Genomic DNA, 19,400 nt, shown 5'->3' with positions numbered 1-19,400 from the left:
CCCCAACAATTCCCTCTCCCTCCCACCGACATGCAGGATTAACCAGGAACACCAGTTGGATTCCCCCAATTCCCATCGGAGGTAGAGAGTATGATTTTTATCCGTGTGTGTGTGTGAGGAGTGTGTGATTATGGGGCACAAATGAACACGGTGTGTTGTGTGTCTGAGACAGTGCTACAGATGATCGACTCTCCTTTGTCGTTACAGCAAACACCTGCTGGAGCACCTCTGCCTGTATGACTACAACTGGGGAGAAGGAGAAGAGACGTAAAGAGAGATGAGAGAAGAGGCTTATGAGGCTTTCCAAGCCTCGGCCAAAATGTGACATTTATTTGAGGATTTTGAAAAAGGTCAAAACTAGAGATTATAAAAGAGGGGGGTATTAGTATATGCCCCCCCCCCAACGAGAGTGGATTTGAGAATGGGCCCTGTTTGGCACCTCCTGTTGCTGCTCACGCCCCTCCTTTCAGCACAGGTTAGCATAGTTTCTGAATTGGGGACTACAGCCGAGTCAGAGGACCCAACGGCGTCCGTTGTGAGTTCTACAGGGGAGTTGGGCACCCCCTACAGCCCCGATCCCTCAGGGTCGGTCACGACCCCCTCAGAAGCCCCAAAGGAGGACTGGACGTCGGCAGAGATCTTTCTCTACAGCGGGGACTACTCCGTCTTGGGGATAGTGGAGTGCGACCGGGCGTACAGTCTCACGGGTCAGAACGGCCCCCTGCCGCGAGGGTTCTATGGCCCCCTCCGACAGTCCATGGACGCCCTGGCCAACACGGCCAACTTCCTCAACATGATCTTCCAGGCCAGCGACCTGCGGGAGAGCAGTGTGCGAGAGGACATGGAGTGGTACCACGCCATGGTGCGCGCCCTTCTGGAGGCCGACCCCCTCATCCGGCAGGCCCTCCTTACCTTTGACGCCGACCCAGCCTCCACCACCCCCCAGCTTGTGCTCCGCGCCTCCCGGAACCCTGCCCCCCCCAGGTACCAGAACATCCTCCTCCAGGACCTCTCTAGCCAATGGGAAAGTCTGCACCTCCCGGCCCCCGCACCCGACGACACCTGGTTCAGCAGTTTCAAGTTTCCCGCCTCCTCCAACCAGCCCACCTCGACCCTATCTAAAAGAGTCCTCCTCAATGACCTCAGCACCCTGGACACGCCCAAATGGGGGCGGGGCGATAGCTACGTGACCAATCGCAGCGGGGTGCGCTGGGCCAATGGGCCATTCCTAGAGTGTGAGGACGGCCGCTTCCTGCCGGGCTGGCTGCTCACCCTATCCACTTCCTTCTACGGCCTGAAGCCCGACCTCAGCCCTGAGTTTAGGTCAGTCAGGACCATGGCTGTGTCTAAAATGGCAATCTATTGCTTATATGATGGCCCCAACCCACTACTCCTGCCCCCAGTAGGCTATAATTCACGTTTAGTGCCTGGCTCTCAAAATATCTGGCCCCAGCAGCAGCAGTAGCAGCAGCAGCAGCAGCAGCAACAGCAGTAGTAGTAGCCGCAGCAGCAGCAGCAGCAGCAGCAGCAGCAGCAGTAGTAGTAGCAGCAGCAGCAGCAGCAGCTGCAGCAGCAGTAGCAGCAGTAGCAGCAGCAGTAGCAGTAGCAGTAGTAGCAGCAGCAGTAGCAGTAGTTGCAGCAACAGCAGCAGCAGCAGCAGCAGTAGCAGTAGTAGCAGCAGCAGCAGCAGCATTTGATAAGCATTTGAAATAGCAGATATGATTGAATTACCCATTGCTGGATACCATCTGACATTTCAAAGTAATGCACTTTTAAAGGCCAAAGAAGTTTATCGAGAGAAAATGTCAAGCTTCAGGGGATAGAGTTGAATATGGATGATTCAATTACAATAATAATATATTTGTTCCCATAAAAGGTCCTGTTGTTTATGTTGCTATTTGCTATTTGTTTGTGTCCAGTTAGTTTCCAGTATATTCTCTTTTACTGAAATGGATGTTTCTCTTTGTGTGTGTGCGCGCTCTTGTGCCAGGGGTGTAATCCGTGTGGATGTAAACGTACAGGGCTTTGATGTGAACCAATGTGACACGGGGGACGCTTGGTTTGCCAACACACACCAGTGCAACCGCACCACCATGGAGGTAAAGATCTTCTCAAAACATTTAAGACCTGGAAAAATAGTAATTGAACCCCAAATTGTTGTTGAAGAGTTACAGAACCCCTTATCTCTGACCAAGGCCTAGATTCAATCAGATCAAGCATTAACCGGTGATAGTGTTGGAGCTGTCAAATCGGTCATCCCACTCGCATTACACTGGGTGTTGACCAGAGGCAATGCCTCCTCTTGACAATCCTTTGCTCCAACGCTTCACTTTGCTTGAAATTTGTATAAAGGAGAGCATTTTTCTCCTGCTCTGCTAGCAGGGTTCTCGTGGCTCACCTTCTCCCAATCCCCCGCACATTTCTCTGCATGCCCTCGTTGAAAATGAATGGGAACACAACTTCTCCTGCTGAATTCGTTGTTGGTGAAACCCCCACGTTAGAAGTTCAGAACGAGAAAGTGTAGGCTACATATACATAATGACGCTCAAATTGAAAATCGTTCAACGAAATAATGAGGATTTCTATCACCCTAATCGAGGTGTAGATCTCACATTCCAGTGTTGGAACTTGTAAACAAGGCTGCATTGGAATTCTCTTAATGCAACTCCATGCACCCAATGGCAATGTCTGCTTTAGATATAATGCCAGGATCCACTTGTGGATTTGACCGCTCTAATGCACTTCCACTTCCGACAATGCCAAAACAACCGCTATGCGGATGTCTGCTAAAGCGGATCTGATTGAATAGAGCCCCAAATCTCCTAGAACCAAACCTTGAGTGGGCTACTCTTGTCACAAGAGACTGCAAAATCTCTAACTGACTAAACTCAACTCCACAATTTACATTTGAGGGTACTGGAGCTCCGACGCCACATACATTTTTTATTTTATTCAAAACTACTGATTAAATCACCCAACATTGTTCTGTGTAATTGCGGGCTACTCTTTGGGTGCTAAAATCTGTCGTTTTTGACACGACTACAATACTCCAAGCCCTAACCTATACACTTTTGTAAGTCACCATATAGGCACTATTTAAGTAGTAGTGGGTATTGTTACATATGATTCATATAAATACACTCATCAACCCTAACCACTTTAAATAGCTTTACTCTCTCTCCATCTCCTCCTTTACCTTCACCCCCAATTTATTCCCCTTCTCTTCTTTGATCATCATCTGTCCTTTCTGACACAATCCTCTCCCTCTCATCCCGCCCTTCTGTGAAAAGATAGCTGTGCTGGGTGGCGGAGGGATGAGCTGCAGGATTAAGATGATAATCCAGCCATGAACGACATCCTTCCCCCAATCCCCATGCACCCATCACTCATCTGACAGACAGAAACAACACAGGAGCACACCCATATCCCAATCTCATCAGCATCATCCCCTCTCTAGTCTCATCCTGTCCCCTCATGGAACATCCAGAGACAGGTCAGAGGTGGAACAAGAGAGAGATTGATTTCCAGGTAGAATGGGATGTTTTATTAGAGATGATTTAATTTCCTACAAAAGGAGTTAATTGATTCATGTCTAATTGCGGGCTAAGGCCTCTTTAAAAAGGGGAAGAGATGGCTTGCATGCTGAAACCAATTTTTAAAAAATTTAATAATGTATTTAAACTTTATGATCTATCTACACTTAAATCAAGTGATTTGATACCTTCATCAGATTTTTTCAAACGGTAAGAATGTGTCTTTCACTTTCGTGTATGTGTGGGTTACATACAAATTACTCACCAACTCAATTTTAAATCCATGTAACAGTCAACTAAACAAAAAAAAAAAACACCTCTCAATCAAATGATAATGCAATAAAATAAATCACACAATGAACCACATTAGATAGACACTCAGTAAATTTGTCTAGCCATAGAGCAAATACGCCTCTGGAGTGAGCTTGATATGTACATCATGAGGCTTTAAAGTGCAGGTCCATGCTATGTTTACCAACTGGCTGACTTTTAATGATTTACCATGTATGCCATCTCCATCTGAGATAATTAAATTGCCTTCATGCCTACATTCAGTTTAATCCACGGCACATACAAATATTTAACCCTTTAAGTAGGAACGAGAATACCCCGCCCACCTGAGGATCTGTATTTTTCAGGCATCTATTTCCTGTGTTTGAGGGATGCAAAATCCACGTCACTTAAATTTCGCTAGATTGATAGTCATTTTAATACTCCGACTCTTTCATACTCTTGCTTGTGCCTGTCGTTATTTCCATTAACGTTACGAACGTGGAAATGTTTGTTATGACCTGTCAAACACACCGTGGTAATGGCTGCAATGGGCTCAATGGGATACATTGTCTTTCTGTTGAATCTATACGAAAGCTAAAGCTTCGTCAGGGATTTAATACACCGTCTCGACGCTTACATCACAAGAATGACCTTATTTTGATGGTGTTAATTTTTGTGGAATTTTAACAAGTAATAATTTAATAGAGGTAGGGAACTGGTCTGTCTGCCCAATATAAAGGATCAAAACTGGCGGAGGAATACAAATAGTATAAATAGGAAAGTATACCAGTTTCATTTGAGGACCAGCATGTTGTCAACTGTGCCATACAGATTGCAAAATAGTTGTGAAGAGATTTTTGATGTACCGATTCCATGGTACAGGGTGTATGAGTTGATATATAAAACAACACAAGATTCAAGACTTGCTTTTCAGCTAAAATTATTATATAGAATTCTTGCCACCAACAAAACGTTGAGTATTTGGGGCATAAAATCATCGAAGCTCTGCAGATTTTGTTGTGAGGATACAGAATCAATAGACCATTTATTTTGGCCCTCAGGTAGCCTGTTTCTGGTCTCAGGTTCAAGAATGGCTGAAAATGCATAGCATTGGTCTAAAATTGACCCTAGAAATAGTACTGTTAGGAGATCTGGAGAGACCGGGTCAGTCAATTACTAATATACTAATACTCTTAGTAAAAGTATTTCTTCAACTCACAATTTGTGGATTCTATTCGATTATATAGATTGAAATTGTACGTTAAACATCACAGCATAGTTGAAAGATATATGTTGCGTAGAAATCCGAAGAGGGTGGCCAGCAGAGATAGGTGGGATGGGCTGAGGGAAGCTGAGGGTTGGGATGTGGAATTGGAGACAAGTGGGAGTGGAGTTGCTGCGCAGGAGATATAATTATGGTCAAAGGTAAAAGTCAAAAATAAAGTAAAAATAAACATAATAAAAATTGTTTGAATGACACTGAGGGGCAGTGTTTTTAAAGCTACTGCCGGTTTGCCAGAGGCTGATGCCGTGCAGGTGTTTGTACACATGCATATACACACACTCTCATTCAAATAAACACATACAAGAACACACACATACATGTAATAGTGCCAGACATGCACACAAACATATACAGTTGGCATTGCTGTTATGATTTTCGTTGTCTTTGATGTCCTTTGTTGAATTTTTTTGTTTTTGTTTTTATATATTTTTATTTATTTTTTGCATTGTTTGCTGTTTTCTCCTGTCTTTTCCTTTTTTCTCTTTAGTTCTTCTCTTGGTTGTTGGTGCATTGGGAGTTTCTTGGGGGAATGGGATTAATTGTATTTTTTATTTTTCTTCTTGGGTCTATGGGAGGGGTCTATGGGAGGGGTCTCGAATGGTTGAGGGAGAGCTATGGGGAACTGTGGGGGGATCTTGGAGGGTTTGGGTTCACGTTTTTTGGCCTGTTGGGAGATCTGTCAACGTGCCCTTGAGCAGGGCATTGACCCTGGATGCTTCTTTCTGTGTGTCACTCTGAATGGGAGTCTGTTGGATGACTGGTATGGTGTAGTTGTTGAGCGGCTTCACTGAAAGTATATTGTATGTTTCGGATATTCAATAAAAAATAAAAAAATATTAACAAAACATTTCTAAAATATATACAAAAATACTATTTTTGTAAATATATTTTAATACTGTTGAAATGTTTACAAATTAAATGCACTGATGTGAAACCAACTTCAGAAAATGAAGACTCGAATTATAGTGATATGTCTGATCTCGCAAACAATGTAAATTATGTTTAGATACTGTAGGTGTAATCTAGAGACAAGCGTGTTGATTTTTAATGTGAGGGTATCCTGCTATTGACACACTTGTTGAATTATGCAAGAGAACGTGACAACAACAGTAATAATTGAGGCGGTCTAGACAGTGCAGGTAGGGTTGACCGAGCAAGTGTCTGGTGGTTGCGGCCCTGTTCCTCCTCTTTGTGTTAATTTATGCAAATATGCAAATACATCTGGTGTATTTATGCAAATTAGATACGTAATTTAAAAAATACCTGATACAATAAGTAAATGTATATGAGTGCATTCTAAGAAAAAAAAAATGAAATTTGACAATAAATTGAACACCTGAATTCCCACCAAAATCCCTGAACTCCATTCATTATTTGTCCCTGCCAGTAAAATGTTTTATGTGCTATAACTCAGTCAATATCTCACGGATTATAAAAATTCAAAAAGTTTGGAGTATCTTCATCCATTGTCCAACTGCTGCATTTATTAGAATAGTTTTCAAAACCTTTTAACAATTTCGATGACCGTTGCTATTTTAAACATGCCATTAGGTCTGTCACTACCTGATGTGGGGGTGCACGTGTACTTGAGTGTGGGCGTACGTGTACTTGAGTGTGGGCGTGTGTGTGTTACGTGCATGTTTGTGTGTGTGTGTGCATATGGGATTTCACTGGTATAAAAGGGATAACGCTCTTGGTAGCGAAGCATTACATATCCATTTAGGTTTTAACTTAGATTAACACGGAGGCGAGAGGCGAGCGTCCAAATGAGTCAGTTTCCTTGACTGAGTGCTGCTGTGCTGGGAACCATCATGGTGGAAAAACTAACACCAGGCTGGCTGAGAGAACATGTGGAACACACTACATCTCCATTAAGAACGGCCAAGCATGTCAGTCCAATCAGGCATAGGCAATACAGTCACCTAACTGTAATAATTTATACCAACAAAGCCCTTTTTACCATAACAAGAGAACATTGTGTTTTTGGCCATTTTTACCCAGAAATGCTGGTATTACAGCAGCAGCGGAGATGATGCCTTGGTTGCATTGGTTTTTCTGACATCCACAGCTGTTAACAGCTGGAAACTTTGCAATGGATGCAGATATGCCAACGATAAAGTATTGCTTGCATTTAATTAAATAGTTTTTTATTCCCTAGACCCTATTCATCCTTGGTAATCATGTGCGTAGACTCCGTCTAGCCAATCAGGTTTCAGCCAATTAGAGACATTGATTGATCAAAACTCAAACTACTAGCCTCAGGGGATATTTACACCCCTGTCCTTGTACTGTGATGTGAACTCTAATCCCCACTGCTTTTACTACCCTCCAGTGTGAGCCAATCACAGGCCAGGGATTCAGATTGGGCCAGTACTGCTGTCGCTGCAAAGAGGGATACTACAGCCCCCCAATGGACGGTAAAGAAGACACACAGGCTTCATCCCAAATGGCACCCTATTCCTTTTATAGTGCACTACTTTTGACCAGGGCCCACGGGCTAGTGCACCATGTAGGGAATAGGGTGCCATTTGGGATGCATACACACAATCAAGAACATTTCTATTCAATATTTGTCTAAGAACTTTACTTCATATAAGACCCTGGTCAAGGTGATGTAATCTTTTGACTTGTATGCCAAAAACAGCTCTAAAACAATACTTAAAGATGTATTGTCGTCACTGTCCAGCTGTCTTTGTTTCTATCCCCGTGCGTGTCTAATACAGAAGGTGGTGCTCTGAACGACAGCGGTGGGGAGGGGGGTGGCGTGTGTTACCCGGCCCTGCCCATCTGTCTCCCCTGTTGGCCGGGCTGCAGGCGTTGCGAGGACGGCACCCCCTGTTGGGTAGAGGAGGACTGGTTCCTCAGAGCCGGGGTGCTGGCCGTCCAGGGCTTCTTCATGCTGCTGGTGTTCATCAGCATGCTGGTGGCCTACCAGTTCAGACGCAGCAGGGTGAGTGAGTTCTAGTGAGTGAGAGGGTCATATTCATTAGGGTACACTGTAGCAAAATGTATAGCAACGGAAAATGAAAATGAGTGCTTCTTGTTGGACAAGTTAAGGTAGTCCCTCCCTGTTGCAGTATGTTTTCTTCCATATGGTGCCTAATGAATACACCTCTGGAGTAGCTCCTCTAACAGTTAAGGTTAATGGTAGAGTCATATGATTCTAGATCTGTGGTTAGGGGCAACTTCTACAACAAGCCGTCATTGATGGTTAACTGTGCGGTTTCATTATGAAGTTCTCACTAATCTTCAAGTTTCAAAGTTTATTCGCAGTGCTACTTTAGTCTATACTTAGAAGGAAATTGATATGAAGCTCTGTTAAAAGTAACAATTAAGTTGTTCCCTCATTCTTTTCAATCACTGTCAGTGCTAGAATATTGCTTCCTTGTATAAAGCATATGCTGAAACTCTGTGGCTCTATCACAGGTAATCTAGTCATCTTGACGTCTTCTGTCATTACTCATCATCGTCGTTGTCACTCTAGATAAGAAATATGGAAATACCTAACTCTGGGCTCTGAGCTTGAATTTAAAAAACGTCTCAAAGTAGTAGTGCTGATCTAGGATCAGGTCCTCCCTGTCCATATAATATTATTCACCACGATCTATAAGGCCAAACTGATTCTATATCAGCACTACTCTAAGACTCCTGAATATGAGCCCTGAGTGTTAACATGAATTTAATATCTTAAGCCATGTTCTATGTGACAGCTTATGAATTAATACATTTATCCGATATCAGATGTGTGCATACAGTATGGCCAACATACAGGTCACTGACAAAATAAAGAAAACACCAACATAAAGTGTCTTAATAGGGCGTTGGGCCACCACGAGCTGCCAGAACAGCTTCTATCCACCTTGGTATAGATTCTACAAGTGTCTGGAACTCTGTTGTAGGGATGCGACACCATTCTTCCATGAGAAATTCCATAATTTGGTGTTTTGTTGATGGAAAACGCTGTGTGTGTTCAATTGGGTGGAGATCTGGTGACTGAGACACACACACGCTTTAAACCCCCTATACTCTTTTGAGTCCCCTCTTTCAAAGTCACTGAGATCTCTTCTAGCCATGGTAGCCAAATTAATGGCCAACTGGGCATGTTTATACAAGTGTAACAGTATAACTTTAGTACGTCCCCTCGCCCCGACCTCGGGCGCGAACCAGGGACCCTCTGCACACATCAACAACAGTCACCCACGAAGCATCGTTACCCATCGCTCCACAAAAGCCGCGGCCCTTGCAGAGCAAGGGGAACCACTACTTCTAGGTTTCAGAGCAAGTGACGTAACCGACTGAAAGGCTGCTAGCGCACACCACCGCTAACCAGCTAGCCATTTCACATCCGTTACACTCACCCCCCTTTCGACCTCCTCCTTGTCCGCAGCAACCAGTGATCCGGGTCAACAGCATCAATGTAACAGTATAACTTTAAACTGTCCCCTCGCCCCGACACGGGCGCGAGCCAGGGACCCTCTGCACACATCAACAACAGTCACCCACGAAGCGTCATTACCCATCGCTCCACAAAAGCCACGGCTCTTGCAGAGCAAGGGGAACCACTACTTCTAGGTTTCAGAGCAAGTGACGTAACCGACTGAAAGGCTGCTAGCGCGCACCACCGCTAACTAGCTAGCCATTTCACATCCGTTACACTAGCATGATGGAATGGGTCGTTTTAATTGCTTAATTAACTCAGAAACCACACCTGTGTGGAAGCACCTGCTTTCAAATACTTTGTACCTCTCATTTGCTCAAGTGTTTCCTTTATTTTGGCAGTTACCTGTATATCTTCATGTATCGTCGCATTACAGCAGGGGCATTAGTATAATTGTACCTCCCCCTGGCCATTCTTCCTCTCCAAGATAGTGCTCCACGGACCTAGTCTCTGCATACATCAACACATGTAGAGTTAAATGGTTAAACACGGAGCAGCGATGGTCCACAGAGACATCAGAAATCAAAGCACTGTAAGATAAGCACATCATACTGAACCAATCATGTTTCCTCAATTCCTCTCTCTCCCCCTCTCCTCACTTTCCATCTCACCTTCCACCTCTCTCTCCCTCATCCACCCCTTCTCTCTCTCCGCCTCATCACCCGCATCCTTCTCTCCATCGACCTCTACCTTCCGTCTTCTCTGCCCTCCCTCACCCCTTCCCTCTCTCCCGCATCCATCCCTCCTCTCTACCCTCCCTCCATCTTCCATCTCACCTCTACCCCTTCTCTCTGTCTATCTCACCTATAGAGGATCCGGGCATCAGGTCTCCTGCTGTTAGAGACCATCCTGTTTGGTTCTCTGCTCCTGTACTTCCCGGTGAGTGAGAGAGTGTATGAGCGAGTGAGGGGAGGGAGGGGGAAGGTTGCATCCCAAATATAGACCCTAGTCAAAAGTAGTGCACTAGGGTGCCATCTGGGACGCAGCCGATCTGGGACGCAGCCGATGTATTCGTTGCATTACTCAATGGCCGGCGATAGATTATCGATCACTTGTGTGATTCATTATCTCAACGAAGTAGTCGTTGCAAGACTCACTCATACATGTATCTAGCCTGAATCACTGATCAAAGTATCCCGTTCAAGCCAATGGTAAGTGGTGGGGGCATGCGGTGCCCTTGTAAGTCATTGATCATATTACTTCGCTCGCTAGAACACAAGGTTGAGTTACATATGTGCGATATACACATATTAATGTGTTCCCAGCTTTGCTATATTCCCACTTCACTACGGTATCACAGATACACGAAAGAAAAAACCTATGGGGGATTCAGATGCTAAAAGGCTGATACAAAGGTGAAATTCCTTTCAGTCTGCTGTAGCTGTGGCCCATTGGCCCAGACAAAAGGGCAACCGAGGGACAGACTCTCTCATCTCTGTAGGGCATCACCTGGGGTGGTCACACACCGTCCCCTTTAGCCCTCCAGCCATTTGATCTACTGTTGCCGCGGTCAACGACCTAGAGCACACATACAATTCCACTCATGTACACACACGGTCCTGTACACTGCTCATTTCTGTATACGTTCTGTACTGTTGTATACAGTTGTGATTACTAAGTGCATCATGTGTCTCCCCTCTTGAGGTAGGTAGAAATGTTCAATTTGAACACATTATAATCAATTATGCTTCTATATTATTTTTTATCCACAAAGCCTGTTGCCTATTGTAACTATAAAGACAAGGTAAACTAAGCTCATAGGGAGTGATTTCGCGTGATAGATCATCTGCTAATGCCTCTCTCTATCTCTCCCCCTCAGGTTTTCATCCTGTACTTCAAGCCCAGCACCTTCCGATGCATCCTGCTTCGCTGGGTGCGACTTCTGGGCTTTGCCATAGTCTATGGAACGGTAACACTGAAGATATATAGGTCTGTACTACTGCACTCTCTCACTACTACATTTCACGTATCGTCAGTATCACCGCATGTGTATCCCCTCGTTATAGTCAGGTCGAACAATATGTTGTGAGATCTTTCACTGAACTCAGATCAGTTTGTATGCTGTAATGTAATTCAAAATGTGTCAAAAAGTGTCTGTATATGTATCTCTCTGTGGAATGAGTAACATCAAGTCAACTTCCCACACATACAGGGTTCTCAAGGTGTTCCTGTCGCGCACAGCCCAGAGAGTGCCCTACATGTCCAGCATACACCTGCTGAGGTTGCTGGGAGTCATGGTTGTGACCGTCAGCTGGTTCCTGTGTGCGTGGACCGCGGGCGTTCTACAGAACCGTGACCGTAACGTTCCATTACTGATCATATCGACCACGTCGGATGGTCAGGGCTTCAGCCTCTGTGACCTGGACCGCTGGGACTACATGATGGCCGTGGGTGAGTGGATAACACTAATTGAAAAAGAGGGTTGTTTGTGTTTTCCAGGTGATACAGAGAACAAAAATCTATATTGAAAAGAGAAACTCCAGCACACGAGCATTCTTGTGTAGACCTATTGACCAAAACCAAAAATCCAGTGGATGCTACTGTTATCGATTTGGCTTTTTCTGTCTGGTTTCAAATAAAAGAACACTGAGCTACAAATCACATTCCTGATTGAGGTCAGGGGTAAAATCAATTTACAAAGATGATTTTGAGCTCAAAAAACCCAGACAAAACAACATTACTGCCTGATGCTATTTGTGTATGAGAAGAAAATAAACGTTATGTCTGTCTCTTTGTATGTCTCAGCCGAGCTGATGTTTCTGTGCTGGGGCAGTTTACTGTGCAGTGCTGTGAAGCCCGTGCCCTCAGCCTTCCACGAGCCTCGCTACATAGGTATCGCCATACACAACGAGCTGCTGCTATCCTCCATGTTCCACCTGCTACGGTAACCAGTGTACATGATACCCGGCTCTAAACAGAGGCAGTAAACCGGGATAAAGAATATTATTTATAGTATATAAGCCTACACTAGATGACTGACAGGGGGCACTGTTTTGAAGCCACTGCACCTCCATCTAGGCACTCCCCAACCATTGTGATAAATATTATTATTCATGTCTACATGTTTTTTATACAATACGCTTATTTTATTACAGACTCAATGCATACTTTAAATTATATTATGTGAGCTAAACGTTAAAAAAACACAAAAAAAACATGTTCCTTAAAGTATCATTTTTTGAAAGTTACTGTGCCCACTCCAACAAAAAATACCTAAATTCATGTAATTTTGTCCTTGAAACATTTAATTCCTATGGAAAACTGCTTCTTCTGGGGAGTGCCAATATGGCCGACCGGTGGCTTCAAAGCCTCTCATTGGCCAATACATAGCATCAGCAATCCAGGGTTTATATACATCATTGAATAAAACATGTTTATTCACTAGGAGAAATGCATATTGTATAGGGACATATAACATGTCTTTCTGTTCTATATTTTCCTTAGGTTTGTCATGCCCTCTCTGCATCCTGACTGGATGCTGTTGCTGTTCTTCACCCATACGCACGTCACTATCACTGTGACACTCGCCCTGCTCTTCATACCCAAGGTACACTACCGCTCAAAAGTTTGGGGAACTCTTAGAAATGTCCTTGTTTTTGAAAGAAAATCACCTTTTTTCCATTAAAATAACATCAAATTGATCAGAAATACAGTGTAGACATTAATGTTGTAAATGACTATTGTAGCTGGAAACGGCTGATTTTTTATGGAATATCTACATAGGCCCATTATCAGCAACCATCACTCCTGTGTTCCAATGGTACGTTGTGTTAGCTATTCCAAGTTTGTAATTTTAAAAGGCTAATTGATCATTAGAAAACCCTTTTGCAATTATGTTAGCACAGCTGAAAACTGTTGTCCTGATTAAAGAAGCAATAAAACTGGCCTTTCAACTAGTTGAGTATCTGGAGCATCAGCATTTGTGGGTTCAATTACAGGCTCAAAATGGCCAGAAATAAATAATGTTCTCCTGGAACTCTGTTAGTCTATTCTTGTTCTGAGAAATGAAGGCTATTCCATGCGATAAATTGACAAGAAAAGGAAGATCTTGTACAACGCTGTGTACTACTCCCTTCACAGAACAGCGTAAACTGCTCTAACCAGAATAGAAAGAGTGGGAGGCCCCGGTGCACAACTGAGCAAGAGGACAAGTACATTAGAGTGTCTAGTTTGAGAAACAGATGCATCACAAGTCCTCAACTGGCAGCTTCATTATATAGTACCCGCAAAACACCAGTCTCAACGTCAACAGTGAAGAGGCGACTCCAGGATGCTGGCCTTCTAGGCAGAGTTCCTCTGTCCAGTGTCTGTGTTCTTTTGCCCATCTTAATATTACATTTTTATTGGCCAGTCTGAGATATGGCTTTTTCTTTGCAACTCTGCCTAGATGGCCAGCATCCCAGAGTCGCCTCTTCACTATTGGCGTTGAAACTGGTGTTTTGCGGGTACTATTTAATGAAGCTGCAAGTTGAGGTCTTGTGAGGTGGCTGTTTCTCAAACTAGACACTAATGTACTTGTCCTCTTGCTCAGTTGTGCTCCAGGGCCTCCCACTCCTCTTTCTATTCTGCTTAGAGCCAGTTTGCGCTGTTCTGTGAAGGGAGTAGTACACAGCGTTGTACGAGATCTTCAGTTTCTTGGCAATTTCTCACATGGAATAGCCTTAATTTCTCAGAACAAGAATAGACTGGCGAGTTTCAGGTCTTTGTTTCTGGCCATTTTGAGCCTGTAATCGAACCCACAAATGCTGATGCTCCAGATAATCAACTAGTCTAAAGGCCAGTTTTATTGATCCTTTAATCAGAACAACAGTTTTCAGCTGTGCTAACATAATTGCAAAAGGGTTTTCAAATGATCAATTAGCCTTTTAAAATGATAAACTTGGAATAGCTAACACAACGTGCCATTGGAACACAGCAGTGATGGTTGCTGATAATGGGCCTCTGTACGCCTATGTAGATATTCCATTAAAAAAATCAGCTGTTTCCAGCTACAATAGTCATTTACAACATTAACAATGTATACACTGTATTTCTGATCAATTAGACGTTATTTTAATGGACAAAAAAGGTGCTTTTCTTTCAAAAACAAGGACATTTCTAAGTGACACCAAACTTTTGAACGGTAGTGTACATAGCAATTTTCTTCCACAAGCAATATAAGCAGAAATCTGAATCTGACACAAAATATCTACTGTGTGTATGTTCTGTAGTTCCTCTATGTTTCGAGGGCGGGGAGAGAGGAGATTGCAGAGGAGGTTTATGAGGATGAGGTGGAATTGCGGCGATCCGGCTCGTACCTCAACAGCAGTTTTACCTCAGCAGTTTGGAGTGACCACAGCTTGGACCCCGATGACATTCGGGTAAACTCCTTTTCTGCCCTGGACACTTACTAAGTGACCATTTCTATTCAGGCACTGTCTAGGCCAAGAGGGGGAGAAATGATTAAATCAAATTTAAACCTTAGTAAAATAAAACAATTATAAACATTGAATTACTGCTATAACCATTTGTAGGATCACTTTATACTAATTTAAAACCAATTCTAATTTTCATTATAAACAGACATATAAAGCCCTGTGTGTATTTCACAATTAGTGGCCTGGCATAGACCTGACCTGTGTTTTCTCCTCCGCCTGCCCCTTCTCTTCTCCCTAAACTTGCTCTCCTTGTCCTTAACAATAACTCTTCCCCAACTAACTGTTCCCTATGGTTTTTCCCTCTGCTCACTCATACCAATACCCTCCCTAATTCCCTTTATCCTTCATTCTCTCTTCCTTTTCACCTGCACCAGGATGAGCTGAAGAAATTGTATGGTCAATTGGAGGTCCACAAGACCAAGAAGATGACAGCAAACAACCCCCACCTGCAGAAGAAGCGCAGCTCTCGGCGCGGGCTGGGCCGGTCCATCATAAAGCGTATCACTGAGATCCCAGAGTCCATGAGTCGACAGTGCAGCCGTGATGGCAAAGAGGTCAACTTGGGCAGCAGGGATGTTACGCACACCGAGTCCAGTAAGAGAGCGCCAGATACTTTTAGCGTAAATTACAAAGATCAACCAGTAAAGCAGTCTTCACCAGTGCTGCGTAAATCTCAAAGTGACTATGACTATGTAACCGATAAAGACCCCTCTTTGCACGACTCCATGTTAAGGGCGAATCTAGCTAAGAGATGCTCACAGCGCTCTGAGACAGACTCGCTATATATGGCACCATTGGTCTGTAAGTCGGCCAGTGCCCAAAACCTTACAGTTGATAACAATCTCCTGCTTCCTGGACCTACCAAGCTACACAAGTCACTGAGTTTAGCGTCCAGTAAAGCCCACAGTCTGGAAGACACCTCTCGGGTAGGCAGAGATACCCAAAGCGAGCAAGGGCAGTCCCAACAGGATGTAGCTATCAAGGAACAGACCTCAAGTGCCCTTGTGCAATCCCAGTCCTATGACAAGGCCGAAGTGTGTCCCTGGGAGCTTGCGGAGGAACGCCCTGCCAATAAGAACCAGCCACACGTTACCTTTGCTCCCTCTGAGGAAGAACCACAGAGCCCAGAGAGTTTATCATCACCAATACTGAAACATATTTGCCCCTGGGACCATTTACCAGTTCCTACCCCAGCAGAAAGTCCTGCTGGGGATTCACAAGGCGGAGAGGCAGAATGTGAGTCCCCGAGACCACAGGCTCCCATCTCCGCTAGTGTACCTGGGTCCCCAAAGGACATGCGGGTCTTCTCCTTCCGCACTTCCACCCAGAAATGGCTCTCTGTGAAATCTTTCGTAGGATCTGTGGATGCAAGCATCAAGGAAAAATCCAAAAAGGAGACAGCAGGAGATACGGTAAAGAAACAGGACTCAATATCACAAAAAAGCCAGGGGAGTGTAGCCGCCATCGCCGTCATCGCAGCATTAAAATTAAAAACGCCAAGCATTTCCAGCGCAGAAACGAAATCACAAAGTGTTTCAAACTTGGAGAAGAAATCTAATGTTTCAAGCATAGACAAAAGGACACAGCAAAAAAGAAGTATGACAACAGTAGATGTGAAACCTGCCCTCGTGAAACAGGCTGCAATCAGACTGTCCTCAAGTGATTCCTCTGAAAGAAGTCCTAGGAGAATAGTGGTTGTACAGTCCACTGTCTATCCTTGGGAGTCAGAGGACATGCAAAAGGACAGTATGTATGAAAACGTGTTCATCTCAAGCAAAAACACTGCACATAGCACAGCTAAGACTCCTTCCACTCACAGAAAGGGTAGCCAAATTAGGCCTGCTCTGAGTGTTTCCCAATCAGATATTTGCCCATGGGATGTTCCTGCTTCCTCCCAGCAAGCCCCACAGAGACAACAAAGCACCATAGCAGACATCTGCCCGTGGGAGGTGGAGGAACCAGAGGAGGATCCAAAGGCGCCTGCACGTGTCAGTGTATGTCCTTGGGAATCAGAAGAAGTATTGAAAAGACAGGAGAGTATCCGGGGAGATGTATGCCCTTCGGAAGCTAGTGTTTCCGCCATCCCAATTACCTCAGCGTCCAACCAGTCTGAGAAGAAACCAGAGGGTCTGAACAAGAAACCAACAGACGTATGTCCTTGGGAAACCGATGAAACCCCACAGATTTCTCAAGGCCTAAAACCCCAAGAGAGTGTACGGGTTGATGTCTGCCCTTGGGATGTGGGGTATTCCTTCCCTGAAAAAGTAAAGGTGGCGATTATTTATGAAAATGTTCATCCACAGGAGAACAAGGGATTGCATAAGGCGCCACCAAAATGTCAGGAGACAATACATGCAAATGTCTGTCCATGGGAATCTGAAGAGACCCCAAAATCCCAAGACGGTGTACGGGAGAATGTCTGTCCTTGGGAATCAACAGACACACCAAGCATTGGGAAGCAAGATGTACAAACAAAAAGCACAGAGCAAGCTAAATCTGCCCATGAAAAACGAAGTGTCCCCATAGCGAAAGCATGTCCATGGGAATTCCCTGACCCACCGAAAGACTTGACAGTACTTTGTCCTTGGGAAAAGGAGGAGAGTCCAATGACACCCATAGCCATAAAGATCACCAAAGGATCATTTCCCCAGGAGACCACTGTTGCAAAAACCGACATTTGTCCATGGGACATTGGATACCAAGAAAAGACAGATGGAAAAGACAGCCCTTGTACAAATATTTGTCCTTGGGAAACCCAAGGCAGAACTCAAGCTGATCCAAAAAAGACTGACAGCGTTCAAGTAAATATTTGTCCTTGGGAGACTGAGAAACCAGAGCAGCAAGAAAGGACTCCGGCTATTGTCTCCATAGAAACAGGAAAGACTAAAAGACAAGACAGCACTCTGGCAGATGTTTGTCCTTGGGAAACAGGGGCAATTGATGAGCCAGACAAGACAAAAAGACGAGATGGCACTCAAACGGACGTTGGTCCATGGAAAACTGAGGATCCAAAAAATACAGAGGAGAAAGATGGTGTCAAAGTTGATGTTTGTCCTTGGGAAACTGGAGAGACTGACAAGACAAATGGACAAGACAGTACTAAAGCAGATATCTCCAAGGAAATACGAGACAGTGTTCGAGTTAATATTTGTCCTTGGGAAACTGATGTCCCCAAAGAATCAGAAAAGATGAAAAAGCAAGACGGTGTTCAGGCAGATGTTTGTGTATGGGAAACTGGTCCAGCTGAAGAGTCAGAAAAGACTAAAAGCCAGGACAGCACTAAGGCAGATGTTTGTGTATGGGAAACTGGTCCAGCTGAAGAGTCAGAAAAGACTAAAAGCCAGGACAGCACTAAGGCAGACATTTGTCCATGGGAAGCTGGTCCAGCTGAAGAGCCAGAAAAGACTAAAAGCCAGGACAGCGCTAAGGCAGACATTTGTCCATGGGAAGCTGGTCCAGCTGAAGAGCCAGAAAAGACTAAAAGCCAGGACAGCGCTAAGGCAGACATTTGTCCATGGGAAACTGGTCCAGCTGAAGAGCCAGAAAAGACTAAAAGCCAGGACAGCGCTAAGGCAGACATTTGTCCATGGGAAACTGGTCCAGCTGAAGAGCCAGAAAAGACTAAAAGCCTGGACAGCACCAAGGCAGACATTTGTCCATGGGAAGCTGGTCCAGCTGAAGAGTCAGAAAAGACTAAAAGCCAGGACAGCACTAAGGCAGACATTTGTCCATGGGAAACTGGTCCAGCTGAAGAGTCAGAAAAAACTAAAAGCCAGGACAGCACCAAGGCAGACATTTGTCCATGGGAAACTGGTCCAGCTGAAGTCTCAGAAAAGACTAAAAGCCTGGACAGCACCAAGGCAGACATTTGTCCATGGGAAACTGGTCCAGCTGAAGAGCCAGAAAAGACTAAAAGCCAGGACAGCACTAAGGCAGACATTTGTCCATGGGAAACTGGTCCAGCTGAAGAGTCAGAAAAAACTAAAAGCCAGGACAGCACCAAGGCAGACATTTGTCCATGGGAGACCAGGGATCCTATAGAACCAGAGAAGATAAAAAAGCAAGAAAGTGTTCAAGAAGACGTTTGCCCATGGGAAACTGATGAACCAGAAAAGTCTGCAGAGAAAGAGGAAACTAGGATTGCCAGTGGCATACAGGACGTCACAGAGACCCAGGGTGCACTCTCTATGGAGGGTGACGCTGCAGAACCTGTAGCCGGCAGCACGCATACGGCAGAGGCAGCCAAAGCTAACATGCCCCTGGCTCGGCGTGACGCTATGTGCCCTTGGGAGATGGAAGGGACCAAACCACCATCATCCCCATCATCCATCACAGAACACGACAATAACTCTGACGTTTTTACATGGGAGCCTGAAAACATTCTTGAAGAGGAAGAGGAGGAAGACGATGCCGAGAGTGCTGCTGAAGCCTTCGTCTTCCCATCCGACTTCTAA

The 19,400-nt window shown here is 44.6% G+C and overlaps 1 protein-coding gene across 1 annotated transcript; it reads left to right on the top strand.

Annotated features, from left to right (window-relative positions):
• The first annotated feature begins 421 nt into the window (after positions 1 to 421).
• Positions 422 to 19,400, top strand: LOC120022852 (probable G-protein coupled receptor 158). The gene is made up of 14 exons (XM_038966893.1): positions 422 to 1,323; positions 1,991 to 2,099; positions 7,424 to 7,508; positions 7,815 to 8,041; positions 10,340 to 10,408; positions 11,349 to 11,458; positions 11,682 to 11,920; positions 12,275 to 12,413; positions 12,974 to 13,076; positions 14,740 to 14,889; positions 15,321 to 16,358; positions 16,845 to 16,934; positions 18,190 to 18,916; positions 19,057 to 19,400. Exons 1-14 carry the CDS (start codon positions 422 to 424, stop codon positions 19,398 to 19,400), a joined length of 4,332 nt encoding a protein of 1,443 aa, XP_038822821.1.

This window comes from Salvelinus namaycush, chromosome 2 (genome assembly GCF_016432855.1).
Source record: "Salvelinus namaycush isolate Seneca chromosome 2, SaNama_1.0, whole genome shotgun sequence".
In the NCBI taxonomy this organism is placed as follows: domain Eukaryota; kingdom Metazoa; phylum Chordata; class Actinopteri; order Salmoniformes; family Salmonidae; genus Salvelinus; species Salvelinus namaycush.
Note: the sequence above shows the minus strand (reverse complement) of the source record. Positions and strands in the feature narration are given on the sequence as shown.